Raw genomic sequence first — 14662 nt, 5'->3', positions numbered from 1 at the left:
AACCTATTTTGAGTATACAAACAAAAAAGCCACTGACTTCCTTCTCATTTTGGGTTTTGCTCTGAAGTTTCTTTCTTTAAATGCAAATTTATCCCAACTGATTCTAATGTAAAATGTTTAACAAATTTTAATTTTATCTCCAGGTGGATTTCATGGAATTCTTTCATGAAATTTATTTGAATGCATTTCAGAAATGGCATTGTTGCAGGGAATGCCTTTTCTCAAGGGTCCTTCAGTACTCCTTGCATATTTTAGCATGCTGTAAGCTGCTGGAATACAAAATACATTCTGCTACTATTTGAATAAATCTGTCATCCTTAAAAGATTTGTGATTCAGGGTCCTATTTAACATAACCTGTAATATGGGACTTTGTTCTCCTTCACAGTTTTTGTCTGGTATGTTTTTCTGTCACTCTGTGAATTATCACGACATTTTCTCTAGCTATAGTTCCTGGCCTTAATGGTGAGTACTGCTCTCTTTGGCTTAAAATGCATGGTAGCAGAATGACCTGTTGAGAGCAGCACATTGAAAAATAACCTTCCTGGATCATAACCTTTCATTGTGTGGCTAAGCCCTCCCAAATAGTGTTGTCCTTCCAAAGCAAAGGAACATCTTTGCATGCCGGTGCAATATGCGCTTCTGCCATCAGTCACAGCAAATTCACACTTACTCATCTGAAATTAAGCAAGAAGCTCTCAATCATCTTAAACAACATGTCCTTGTCACTCATGCCCTGAACATAAGTGAATCCAGGTGTTAATCATTAATCTTGCAGCAAATTAAGTGCAGTAGCAGATGTTCCTTGTGCTTCTGTTGTTTAATTTATCAAGAGGAGGATACATGAATTAGACAAGCAAATTGTTAGGAGGTCAGGTTCAGTTCCTGTTAAAACATAATGCTGATGACCTAGGTAACAAGTAGAGTTAGGGCATAATAATGAAATCAGCTTGGAATGCAAGTTATTCCCAGAAATCCTCCTTCCTTTCCCATCGTGTTTTCTCCAGTATTGCATTGTGTGTGCTTATAAACAGCACCTATTGTTTAATACCTGCTGTGGTAGAGATTGAGAAAGTGAAAATATAAGTGACATTTATTTAGATCTCATTAATGAAATATTTATGCTGCAGAAGGCTGAGTGATAAAGCCTCCATCAGGGTGTCCATTTGCTTCTGATTATATTTGTGACTTCTTTTAAAATATGACCAGACATTCTGACGCCGGCTATTTTACACTGAGCAGATGTCACAGAAGAAAAATGGGTGCCAGATGCTACAAGCCACATAAGAGTAATTTGTTTAAGAGCTGGCTCAGCCTTGGTGCATTTATTTATGCCCCATGGTGTGAGATAACGTGGCTAACTTGTGCTACGCGTTTTAAGAACAGGCCTAATTTTTAATATAGGATGAGACCTTGTTTGCACATAAAATTTGATATATTCATATTGTGAGGATGAGCACAGGATTGCCAGGCAGCAAAGGCCTTGAACAGTAGCCAAAATGTAATTAGTGCAATCAAGTTTACAAATGGTTGTTTGAGAAATGTTTGAGACGCTATGAGCAGGTATAGCATAAGCAATTGCAGTCAGATCCTAGTAAAAGAATAAAGGCAATAAATGTTATTGAGCAGTTTGATTCTCTTTCAGGATCTAGAGGTCTACCTGCCAGGAAAAAAGCAACAACTGGCTATTTCTCATCCTCCTCTGATGACGAATGGGAATGTAAGCCTTCCCCTCAACTCCCGGTAAGTTATTGAAGGCTATTTCCTCTCAAACATTTGCTGTTTTCACTGTATTACAAAAATGATTGACATTTAATGCAATCATCTATTTGTCTCTTTAATAGCATGTTAAAGAATCTTAAGGGGGAAAGAGGATAATAGTTTAACTAGTCTTCCACAGAGGCGGCATGAATGACCAGCTATTTTTCTACAGAACTCCTTAAGATAACAAATAATAGAATTGGAAGAGACCTTGGAGGTCTTCTAGTCCAACCCTCTGCTCAAGCAGGAAGCCCTATACCATTTCATACAAACGGAATATCACATTAATAAGTTTAGGTAACAACTAAAATTGGCTGAAGAGAGTCCATTTGGTGCAGTAATAAAATAATAAACAAATTTAAAAGATTAAATATGCACTAATAGTCTATATGATTTCAATTTCTTTGTAGCAGAGCTTATTTGATGGACCTAAATCTTAAAAGTAACATCCCCTGGAATCTAATTTGAGTCTACGGAACTACAAGAATGCACCCTAGGCAGCAATATAAATGTGGCTTGCCATAGCCTTCTTCTGGAATGCATTTTCAATTTCTTCTATCTAGTTCACACAGCCCTGGGGTTTCTTCTTAGGGGTTTTCCAACTAGGTCCTAACCAGGTCCAATCTTGCATAATGTATTTTGAAAGTCAATTGGAAATCACCTACTGAGGATGGAAACAGTATTAAGTAGCAAGTTGAAGCTATTTGGAAACTATTTACTTACTGAAGCACTTTTTTCATGCAACCTTGTCAATTGCTAAAAAGTGGCCGGAATTCTCATTCTCTTACTCCGCAAACCTATGAATATTCCAATATGAAGGTTGGCAAACTTTTGTTTTCCAGAGGCACACAGAACATTTAAGGGGAATAATATCTAAATTGGCCTGTGGGCAGGAAGAGATAATACAGAGCGGATAAGCTAGTGTGCCTCAAGTAGACAATTTTTTTTGCTCCTTTCCAGAGTTTTGGTAGGAAACAGCGCCATCAACTTCAGCACTTACAGCCTCCAAAGAGTTCTAAAAAGATAGTTAGGACAATAGGCAGTTGCCAATGCTGTCCTAATAGTATAGGTTGGCATTACCCTAATATGGTGCTAAACTCCACTCCCAGTATTGGCTAAGTGAGTGGGGAGTGCTGAAAACTGCAATCTGCGGAGTCAGAAGTTTTTGTGTGAATCATAAAGCTCCTTCCACATTGGCACTAAACCTAACCCAGGAAAAATGCAAGCCAAAGTAAGGACAAAGAGAGTGTGGAATAGTAAAAGAAAAACATCAAGAACATGTTCAAAGCTTGGACATTGATTTTATATAACATATTATTGCAATGTTAAACAGGAATAGTTTGCGTTCTGCTCTCTCTCTCTCTCTCTCTCTCTCTCTCTCTCTCTCTCTCTCTCTCTCTCTCTCCACATCAATGAAGGCTGTCTCTCTGAGAAAACTGTGAGGCTGTGTCTCTGTGTGGGGGAAAAAATGATGTGGCATGTATTACTAAAATCTGGATTGTGTGGGCTTGACACTGCTTTGTCCATCTGTATTTTCAGTGTAGCTTTAGCACAGCAGTGGGATTTGAAGATGGACTCTCAGTGATCCATAGGAAATACCAATTCATTTGTCCAAAAGCCTAATTTGGCTGGCTAAAAGGGTTTTGCATAGTGTTGGGTTAAGATATTATTTGGTGGCCCGATATTCTCCTTGGCTGAGGAAGCTAAGCTCGTCTTTGATGAAAAATTATAGAACTTTAGGATGATTTTTTTCTTCAAATTAGGTCAGCTGCACATTAAGGGTATTAAGGCTATCCAACTGGCCAAGACAGATCACTACCTGGAGAGCATGGTCTCATAGTGTCCATTGCCTCTATTGCTTTATAGCGGGGGTGTCAGACTTGCGGCCCACAGGGCGGATGCATCACATGCTGGCCCTGCCCGTCTGGTTTAGCGAAGGGGGAAAAGTCCCTATATGTCACATGACGCCACCGTGACAATGTGAGTTTGACACCCCTGCTTTATAGTATTTGCGTGGGAAAATTTCCCAGAAGCCAAAACTTATGATTCTGTAAAGGAAACATAGAATAGACAGTTGACACAATCTTACTGTTTTGGTGCTGTAGCATCCATGCTTTTTTCCTTGTTTTCTGAGGAATTCAGCAAACAACTACAGCAAAAGGAGTGTTAGACTCCCTTGAAAGATGACATGCAGTTGAGTAGATACAATCATGTCTCTTGTAGGTCATGGAGATTACAAAGAAGGTTTACTTAATCCATTGCATCTCAGGTAATTGCCTATTAGAATGATTTAGTTTGCTCCAGGGTCCAGTTTCATCTGCTCTAACAAACTCAATCTGAATAAGGTGTTTTAAAGATATTTCTAGACCCAGTCATTACACTGTCCACAAAATATGTTGGTTGTTAAAGGAAAACTGCAAATAAAACAAATACAAAAAAAAAAGATGTTTTAAAGATAAAATCCTTTACTATCCAACTTGAATGTTACAGATAATACTGAAATATCTGGCATAATTTGGTCTAATTATATGAATCTACTTTTTATTGCTAAGGCTTGAGGATATAGCAAGATGATTACAACTTTCTAGCTCCTTACATATCCTCTTACACCCTGCCCTTTTGTGGTTTGCTCATGTTACAAAAGGGGAATGACTAAGTGGAACATCCATTCCTTGGCGAAAGATAACTAAATACAGGCAACTTTCACCAACTACAGCCATGTTACAAAAACCCATTTACAGGCAAGGTGCTTGAGAAAATATTGCCTGTAAAATTGCTGACGTTCTTGGAAGAATCCTATTAACACAGTCCTTTTCAGTCTGGTTTCCAGCCTGATTTTGGAACAAACTCAGCTATGGTCACCCTGTTAAATGACCTCCTGCAGAAAAGACAAAGGGAATATGTTTCACAGCCTAATGAGATGCTAGCGGGGAGTTAAACAGAACTGCTGTAAATCAATTCTCTTACTAGCCATGCCAATGGTAAGACTATAAATCAGTCCACAGCCTTTCACTGGTATTATAAGGATGCAAACTCTGAGTTGGCCTTCCAGTATGAGAATTCAAAGGGGTGAAATGTAGAATGTGGTCATATCCACAGGATCAAAGAGTCAAGGGAACAGGTAAAAGATTTTCAGCACCAAGAATGGGCTGTCACCAAATGTTGCTCAAGCAGAGCATAAAGCTGCTTAGCAGTCATAAATATACCGGTCCTCTATGTTCCACATCAGATACAGCTGAAGCTCTGCAGCTTTATTTTTTTCAGGTTTTGATCCTGCATATTCTCAGCTTAAGGTAAATAGTTTTCAGAAACAAAGGATCAGGACCATACATTAACTTGCAGCACAGAAGATTTATTCAAATCTACACACAAACCTTTAGTCAACTAACAGTCAGCACTAAATTGGCACTAGATAAGGGTAACAAAATCCAAGGAGAGCTAGACTTGGATAATTTGTGGCAATGTAAGGACTCTAAGCTGATGACATATTTAACTCACTCCCCCGCCCTCCAGCTCTGCCTTCTCTTCCCATATGTTGGTTTCCTTGAGAGGCACTACACTGAAGGAAAAATGATGGAAACATGGTGGCCCAATATCACCACCTCTCCTTCCCCTCTTTACCTATTTTGACTGTCCTTTTAGATTGGATGAGCCAATCTTTTAGAGAGGAACTTGATTATGGTGACATTGACGGAGAACAAGAGACAGAAAAGTTGGAAAGAAGATGTAAGAAACTGAAAGCTGAAGTCTTAAAGATGGTAGGCAGAACAGGAAAATGGGGGGGGGGGGTGTGATAGGGAAAGCAACTTGAAGGGAGGTGAACAGGAGATTGTTAGTGGTAGCAGAATAAAAATCACAGAGTGCTGGCAGGAAATTAAGCCCAGTATACCGGCAATTACACTGGAGATCTAGACACCAGCAGAAAACGAAGACCTCAGTGTTAGCAATTACTCCAAACAGCCCAGAGTACAGGCTAAACTAAGAGCTTAGCTTGGCAAGCAGAGGCCCATAACACTGGCATACCCATCTAACAAAGATTGTTTCAAACCCTTGAGCCTTGGCTGCACTGAAGAAAGGCCCAACAGTGTGGCAGCTATTCCAAGAAGACCTAGAGTGACAACCATAGACAACAGACTGTGAAATAGTCTCAGTGCCAGTGAGAGGGTCCCAGTGCCAGAGTATGCACAAATAACTGGGAGCAAGATTTAAAATAGAGACACAATAAAACAAAAAAGAAAAAGGGAAATGGATTACAATGCATGACATAACCTGCAGGATAAAACAGTGTTGACACAGAAAATAGAATTATAGAAAGTAAATTAAACCGTAGAAAATTGTGTAAAAATGAATGAGGCTGGAACCTCAGATTTTAAAAGCACTATTTGGTGAATATCTGGCAATAAAAAGATTCTGGTTGCAGAAATTCTCAAATGCTACCTAAATCTGACATTGTTCCCAGACTGAACCCACAACACAGGTCTTTCACAAAGCTAGACTCTGGCTTTCTAGCTGTGGTCTTCTATCCTCTGAAAGACTGGGTGGGTTTGCTTTTAATTCCAGGCTTAAATCCTCAGCACCAGAATCAAGAACTGTGACATCGGCATCTGGTCTTTTGGAACCAGCATTGGGGCTTGCTATCATCAGAAGTCAAATGATGATATTTAGCCTGCTCCTTTTCTGAGGAAATTAATGTGTTTGGCTGAGCCCTGAATGTATGCGCCTCAATGATGCCCTTTGATATCTCCGTACACCGTGTCATGCATTGAAGGATGAAAACACAGTAGATTGACTCCTATGGGAAGGAAAAGTACCAGAGTAATTCTCGATGGCCATATTTCTTCTGCAGGTGCTAGAAGGTATTACTTTGTCCCCAGTACTGTTTATGAACCTGCTGAGAATAGTCAGACTAGGCTGGTGGTAAGTGCAGGGCCCGCATGGAGGCTCAGGGAGGGGGGGAAATGGGTCTACCGGAGGTTCCAGAGGTCAGGAAATGGGCCAGTTTCTGGCCTCTGGCGGGCGTCCGGAGCCCAGGGGAAGCAGTTTTTGCCTTCCCGGAGGCTCGATGAAAGCCTCCAGAGCCTGGGGAGAGTGAAAAACAGGCCCACCAGAAGTTCTAGAAGTCCAGAAACGGGATGTTTCCGGCCTATGGAGGGCCTCTGGAGCTTGGGGGAAGCAGTTTTCGCCCTCCCAGAGGCTTGAGGAAAGCCTCTGGAGCCTGTGGAAGGTGAAAAATGCCCCCCCCCCAATGCAGGAGGCCGACTAGGCCACACCCACTATGGCCACGCCCACCTAGCAACGAGGCAGCGAATCCGCTGCTGCAATTTTCGAAGCCCATCCCTGGGATGAGATGGGGGAGGAGGAACCAAGTGTAAAATCAGTTGAAGAGAGACTTTATTTACTAGCAAAATACTCCTCTGCATATTCTCCTTGAAGCTACAGCAACTCAAAGATCATTTTATCCTGGCCAAATGGATGCTTGGGTGACCATGCAGAATCTCACTGCAGAAATACCCTTTCAGTGGTTGCAGATCTTTTACAGTATCAAGGAGCAGAGAGACCCTTTGAGCAAAGCCTCTTACAGAATGATCTCTATAGACCAGCCATTATGACAGGATACGTTTTACATTTTCCTTGTAAGTAGCTAGCATTGCATCTTATTGCTATTTTTACTCTTATTAGTTTGAAATCAGAACAGGCATAGAGCATAATAAATAAAACATCTACATTGACATTTTTAATATTAAATCTCCCCGCATTTTGCATGAAGGCACTCTATTTTTTTCTTTTCATGGTGGAGTATTTGCTTTAATATTTTGCCGCAATGGTAAGTTAAGGAAGATTTGAATGTAATGCCAGATTCCCTTATGTTTACTTTAGAACCATTAGGATTATTATCTTGGTTTTATTAATGTGGTGTTTTATCTTAATTGACAGAACATTACCATTTCCATTATCGACAGAAAATGTTAATGCCTAACTAAGACTGTGGTTAGGCCTTTATTGATGAAAACAAATGGTCCAGATTGTGCCCAGCAAACATAGTCAAAGGCTACTTAACATTCACATTAAAAGAAAAGTCTATGGAAATCTGTGGCTAAGTACAAAGTATTGATTTCCTTTGGTATGTGCTGTTGTTTATTTTTGAAGGTTAAAAGTACTCTTAGAAGGAACAAAAAGTTGGCAAAAGAAACAAAGCAACTGGTTAAACAAAAGGAACTAAAAAGACTTCACAAAGCACAGGTATTTTAGTTTCTTACCCTTCATGTAATGTATTTGTCAGTAAAATATTTGGCCAGTATGGATGCATTGTCTTCTGCCGTATTATTGGGAAACTGCAAAAATATTCCACTTCATTAATGCTTAGTATGTCTTTATGGAGATGGTTCAATGGAGCCATATGTTCATTCACTGTTCTCTTTACAAGAAATTTGATATTCTTTTTATTTATCCTATCCTGAAGAGAACACGACCTTTTTTTGTCATTTCGTCTATCTGTTCCATGTTTTGATTTATTTATTTGATTTTTATCCCACCTTTATTATTGCTTATAAATTACTCAAGGTGGAAAACATACCAATACTCCCTCCTCCCTCCTTGGCCATGCTACCATCCATCATGCTCATGAGTTCAGCAAAGCCTGGCAATTCCACAATCAATTCCATCAACAGCCTTATTGACCTACAACCAGCTTACGAACCCCTCAGAATCCAAATCAACTCCACTGACTCTCAGCCAAACCATGTAACTCCTCCTCCGCCAGCACTTCACCTCCCATTGACCCTGACCTGATGTAACCTCCCTATCACAAGACCTGTCACACTCTCACTGATGACTCACACCTACACATCACAAGACTTGACACACTCACACTCTTATAAACAGAAGAACAGTGACACTGACATCCCCTAAACTCCACTGAAGATGTTAGCTAGCCTGGTAACGAAATGTTCAGAAACCAACCCACAAGCTCAGAGAATGAACTTTCACCTTTATCCTACACCTGAGCTACAGATATTTGCCACTATTGCAAACTCCTTTCCTCTTCCGATTTTCCTCACAATGATACTGTGAAGTGAGTTGGGCTAAGAGTGACTGGCTGGCCCAAAGTCACACAGACAGTTTTTCATGCCTAAGGTGGGGACTAGAACTCACAGTCTCTGTTCCTAGGCTAACACCTTAACCACTAAACCAAACTTCCGGCCTCTTTATACAATATCCACCTCTCCATAGGTCTCAACATTTTATATTAATATCTTTTCTTTTTAGTTTTAGATATTTTCATTTTGTACCTGTGTACTTTTTTTTTTCTTGGACTGATGATGGCTTTATGTCCATCAATTCATTTTATTGACAAAATGTGTGGGCCTTAGAAGCTCTGCAATTAAGTGTGTGCTGTTATTGTGGGTAATCTTAGTGCTTTTTCTGATGGAATAGGTTGTAGCTATTATCACAGTTGCATGCCTGCTAAAGAACAGTTAGGCACTTTGGTTAGTTCTATTTTGGTTCCTGACAATATTTGGCAGTAGATATATACAGTATGTCTTAGTCTGTGTTTAAATACATTTTCTTGGGATAGACATAGAAAAACACTCAGAGGTGTATGTTACATATGCTGAAAGGCCTCCATTTCACTCCCATATCTCCATGTAACAGTTAGGAAAATAGCAGTATTATCATAAGGAGTCACTGTCTAATTGAATAGAGAGCCATGAGATAGATACAAGTAGTCCTCAACTTACAACAATTCATTAAGTGACTATTCAAGGTTACAATGGGACTGAAAAAAAGTGACTTATGACAACATTTTTCACACCTAAGACATTGCAGCATTCCCACAGTCACATGATCAAAATTCAGATGCTTGGCAATTGACTCATATTTATGACCACTGCAGGGTGGTCATGTTATTTACTTTTGTAACCTTCTGACAAGCAAAGTCAATGGGGAAGCCAGATTCACTTAACAACCCTGTTACTAACTTAACAACTGCAATGATTCACTTAACAACTGCGGCAAGCAAGGTTGTAAAACGGGGCAAGACTAACAACAAATGTGTCACTTAGCAACAGAAAATTTGGGCTCAATTGTAGCTGTAAGTCGAGGACTATCTGCATGCGAAAGTAGTATCTTTGAAGATTTTATTTCTTAGATTTATTTATTCACTTGCTCAGGCTATCCAACGGTTGTTGGAAGAAGTGGAAGAGCAGCAGAGAGCTCTTGAGGTATATGGCGTTCAGTTGGAGAGGGAACTACGAGGAGAAGCAGGTGAGAATGGCAGAAAAAACTGTGATCTGAAGAACACGCCAGCCCTTTCCTGAAGCTGTTTGAGAAGTTGTAAGAAAATTCAGTTACATTTAAGTTTTTATCCTCCTAGAATAGACTGGAATAGAATGGGAACAGGAAGCTTTTAGGTTTGTGGGCATTTTTGATTATATGAAGATGTTCCCCCTTGGTATGGTATGATGATTGTTGGGGACAACATGGCTAATCTTGAGATGTATAGGACAATGCCCAACCACCTAACACAAGTGAGCAGCTAGAGTAGATGGCAATTTAGTGTTCAAGCAGCCACAAGAACATTCCAGCTTGTAAATTAGATTGGGGAATTAAAAGAAAATGGCAATCATGAAGTCATTCAGAATCAAGCTCAGTTATCTACTGCCCATGTTTATTTAGTGATAAAGCTGCCCAGAGTCACCTTATAGGTGAGATGGGAGGCATAAATATGATTAAATAAACAAACAAGCAAACTTGGGCAGCGAATTCTAATTTCCCCCCACATGAATGCAGGAAAGCAGGTCCTTATTTAAATCTACACATTGAAATAAACAGATACTGGAATGGAAAAGGAATTTTTGCTACATCCCAGACCAGTAATATTGAAGGATCTCTTCCTTAATAGAGGAGCTCCATCGATTACATAGAGACATGATGGCTCATTGACTAAGATGCTGAGCTTGTCAATCAGAAAGGTTCACAGTTCAGTAGTTTGAATCCCTAGTGCTGCATAATGGAGTGAGCTCCCATTACTTGTCCCAGCTTCTGCCAACCTAGCAGTTCGAAATCATGCAAAAATGCAAATAGAAAAATAGGGACCACTTTGGTGGGAAGGTAACAGTGTTCCGTGCGCCTGTGGCATTTAGTCATGCCAGTCACATGACCACGGAGATGGAGACAGCACGAGCTCTTTGGCTTTGAAATGGAGATGAGCACCACCCCCTACAGCCAGGAACGACTAACACATATGTGCGAGGGGAATCTTTATCTTTACCTTTTATATATTACTTGGTTCAGAAGTGACTATAAATCTGTATTCTTATGGGCTATTTTATTATATCGCATGTAACGACACATTTCTATCAAAAGAGGCAAAATTTAAAAGAGAATAGGATTCTCGCGCTTTATACTTGTGATCAATCAATCAATTTGATTTATTGTGGTTGAAGACCAGTAGACATTATACTTGTGTATCAAAAAGAATAAGAGAAAGATGAAGGAACTATTTTCTTTTGCATTCAGTCATCCTCTCCCTCTTTCACTTTTATTACTTTCACATCTCCTCCTCCCTCCCTAAGAAGACACCTTTCTCTTCAGTGACACCAATATTACATTATAGAAAGACTGGGTGGAAGAGGGAGGAGGAAGAGGAGCTCTGAGTAGGCATTGGAGACTATTTGCTTAGCGCAGGGGTCTCCAAACTTGAAAACTTTGTTGACCACGCTGACTGGGGAATTCTGGGAGTTGAAGTCCACAAGTCTTAAAGTTGACAAAGCTGGCTTAGTGGGCAGAATGAAGTGCAGTACCGGAGGCATCAGGATGCCTTTGGGCATCACTGTTGGCATCAGCACATCTAAAGCCCAGGCAATTTGAAGATGCCATAGGTAGGACTGAATATGTTTTAGCAGCTTTAGAGCTGATGCAAATGGCAGCATACTGGTCTTCATTGCACAGCAATGGTAGTTTAAAAAAAAACCAAAAACAGATGGCTGGAAGAGCAAACAGTTACTTAATTGCTCCGAAGCATGCCAAATTACTTTTCAGCCCACAGCAGGTGGTACCTTTTAAAAATCCCTGTCTTCATCATGCATATTGTCTTGTGAGAGACTTTAGATTTGCCTTGTGCTTGGCATAAATTTCTTGCTGTGAGCTGGCCTTATTCCATGTTTCCCCAAAGGCGGCTGGTTGCTTACTCCAAGTACCTTGTTGAAATGGAATTGTGCTGATCTTTCCAGCTCATATGCAACCTTGTAAATTACACATCAGAGGTGCTTGATCATTTCCATTCGTCCTGATCTGGAATCTCACTTCTCCATCTGCACCAAGTCAATGGTAGCAACAGTTTCTGATAAAAGGGGCACCAAACAAGAAGATGTAGTAAATTATACAGGGACCTCCTACAAGAGTCTTTGTTAAAAGCATTTCTATCTACTACAACAAAAAGCAAAACAAGGGTTCTCATTTGGATGGGAGAAATGGGTTAAGCTGCCCCAAAGTCTTAAGAACTGGATATTTGTGCCATTCAAAAATGTACAGACTTCTTGTTAGGCCTGCTAAGTTGTTAAGTCATTAGTTACTTGGCATGGCTTGGGAGATGGAAGATTTCTGTTCCATTCCCTATCATTAGTAATTTAATTCCTTTAATTAGGGTCAGCTTTTTCTATTCTCTATTGATTGATTGGCAGAAGCTGGTGTTCTAAAAGAGGGAATGATTATTTCTCATTTGTCAACCTTACACGTAGATTTGGCATACAACCTTAGAAAATTATTAATTTGGGGGTGTTGCTTATAACCATGTTTAGGTTGTTAATGTATGGTTACAGCTCTTACAGTTCCATTCATTCATTCTTTAGAAATATAGTACTTTATTGCTTAATAAATAACCAGGTCTTATTAGATTAAGCTGTATTTAGGCAGGCCTGTGCTGATGGAGTTCAAGTGATTTAATAGGTGTTATTATGCCAATTAGAAAATCATTACAGTTAAGCAATATTATTGAGCTGCAAAGGTTCTTAATAACCAAATCTAGAGACAGGCCTGCAAACAGTAGTCTTCCATGACATTAATGCAACTCCCCTCTAATAATTGTGTGAGAGTGAAATGAAAGGCTCTTTTGTTAGGGGGAATTACTCATTAGCTACTGGACTGAATAAGAGTGTGTGGAGGGTGAAATAAAGTGCTCTAAAGGCACTGAGTAAAATGTATCTAAGAGGATCACAACTGGAGTAACAATCACGTATGCATTAGAAAAACATCAAATAATCTTAGCCTTATGAATACCCTTAATTATTACTGGGGCACGGAGGAGGTTAATTCTGATCAGTCTGTTCCTCTTTTTTCTTTTAAAGTTTCCCTAAAGTTTTTCTATATAGGTTCATATTCCATCACTAGCAACGGAGCATCAAAAGAGAAATCCTGGTTGTTTCGCTTTATTGCTTTATCCATCTCCACTTTGTGTGAGAGATACTGAAAGTAGAGATTTGTAATGTTATATATCAGTATAAGGTTGTATTTTGGCTGCACTGTACCCCACAAATTGGAAGTGTCCCGGACTGAGGTGGGACCATTGCGCATTTACAAGAGCCTCAGTGGTGCAGTGGTCAGAGTGATGTACTGCAGGCCACTTATGCTGATTATCGACTGCCTGCAATTTGGCAGTTCAATTCCCACCAGGCTTAAGGTTGACTCAGCCTTCCATACTACCGAGGTGGCTAAAATGAGGACCCAGATTGTTGGGGGTAATATGCTGACTCTGTAAACTGCTTAGAGAGGGATGTAAAAGCACTGTGGAGCAGTTTCTAAGTCTGTGTTATTGCTATTGCTACAAGAATGCAGGGGCTGGTTGTGCAAACAACTAAGCATGTATATAACATATTCGAGAGAAAGAGAGATAATATTTGAAGTACAGATGGTGGAAACAAACCATAGCAATATAAACTGCCTTCATGCTATATCCTTGAGAGTTTCTCAAAAATCTGATTTGAAAAGTCTTGGAAGCTATTTGGACAAAAAGCATTTTAAATAAGTGAGATATATGCTGTTTATCCTTGCTGGACATGAATATACAATATTATTCTTGACTTATCTCTGCATTACAGCCCCTCCCCCCTTGCTTCACTTCAAAAGTAGTAGCAAAAGGTATGCAAAAGGTCAGTCTGTGGCAAGTTGTTTCTTCTGCCACACATGGCAGGAAAATTGGGAAACAGCTGCAGTGAAGAACAAAACTACCAGTCAGGGGTGGGATCCTACCAGTTTAACAACCGGTTTGCTGAGCGTGCATTTCGCACATGTGCACAGTTTAGAGAAGACTTACCTTCCACATCACTGCTTGGGAAGGAAAACAGCTGAGGTGCAGCAATTCACTCTGCCACATGACTCAGCTGAGAAGATAAAGGTGGGTAAAGAGCAGAGGCGGGCGGGCGGACCCACTTGCTCGTGGGAGCAAACCAGTTCGCTCCCAGCTGTTCTTCGGAGCTACTGGTGCATACGAACTGGTTCAAACCGGTCCAAACTGGTAAAATTCCACCCCTGGTGCCAGTTACAATGTTCCCTCTAAGGTGCACGGCTGCGCGGCCGCGCACATGGCAAGAAAAACCGTGCAGCAGTTTTCAACTGCCGCGCAGTGATTTCTATTGCCACAGGCTCCGGAAGCTGGGGAGGTCCTTGGCAGGCAGCTAGAATGGGCCGCCCACAAAGGACTCCCCCAGACTTGTTTTGAGGAGCACGGGGCGACTGAGGGTAGTTGTGAAGCCCCAAAGCCCCCGCCGCCACCAGAATAACTGCTGCCACCTCCTCCTCCTCCTCTAACAGCACTGCCGGATTTGACGCCCGGCGCTACGGCTGACTTGAAGCCAGCAAAGCTCCAGCCGGCATCCCCGCACGTGGCAGCGGCACCTCCCCTCCGCT

General features: G+C 40.7%; 1 protein-coding gene across 4 annotated transcripts in view; it reads left to right on the top strand.

Annotated features, from left to right (window-relative positions):
- The window catches only part of MICAL2 (microtubule associated monooxygenase, calponin and LIM domain containing 2), a 148067-nt gene that overhangs the window by 127181 nt on the left and 6224 nt on the right, over positions 1–14662 (top strand). For all 4 annotated transcript variants that reach the window (XM_081936846.1, XM_081936847.1, XM_081936845.1 and 1 more), the window contains 3 exons: positions 1644–1741; positions 7907–7999; positions 9931–10024. In XM_081936846.1, the coding sequence (XP_081792972.1) occupies positions 1644–1741; positions 7907–7999; positions 9931–10024 (285 nt within the window). The remainder of the gene's footprint in view (positions 1–1643; positions 1742–7906; positions 8000–9930; positions 10025–14662) is intronic.

The sequence above is a fragment of the Natrix helvetica genome, assembly GCF_964273705.1.
Source record: "Natrix helvetica genome assembly, chromosome: 1".
NCBI classification, from domain to species: Eukaryota; Metazoa; Chordata; class Lepidosauria; order Squamata; family Natricidae; genus Natrix; species Natrix helvetica.
This window is presented reverse-complemented; position numbering and strand designations above follow the sequence as displayed.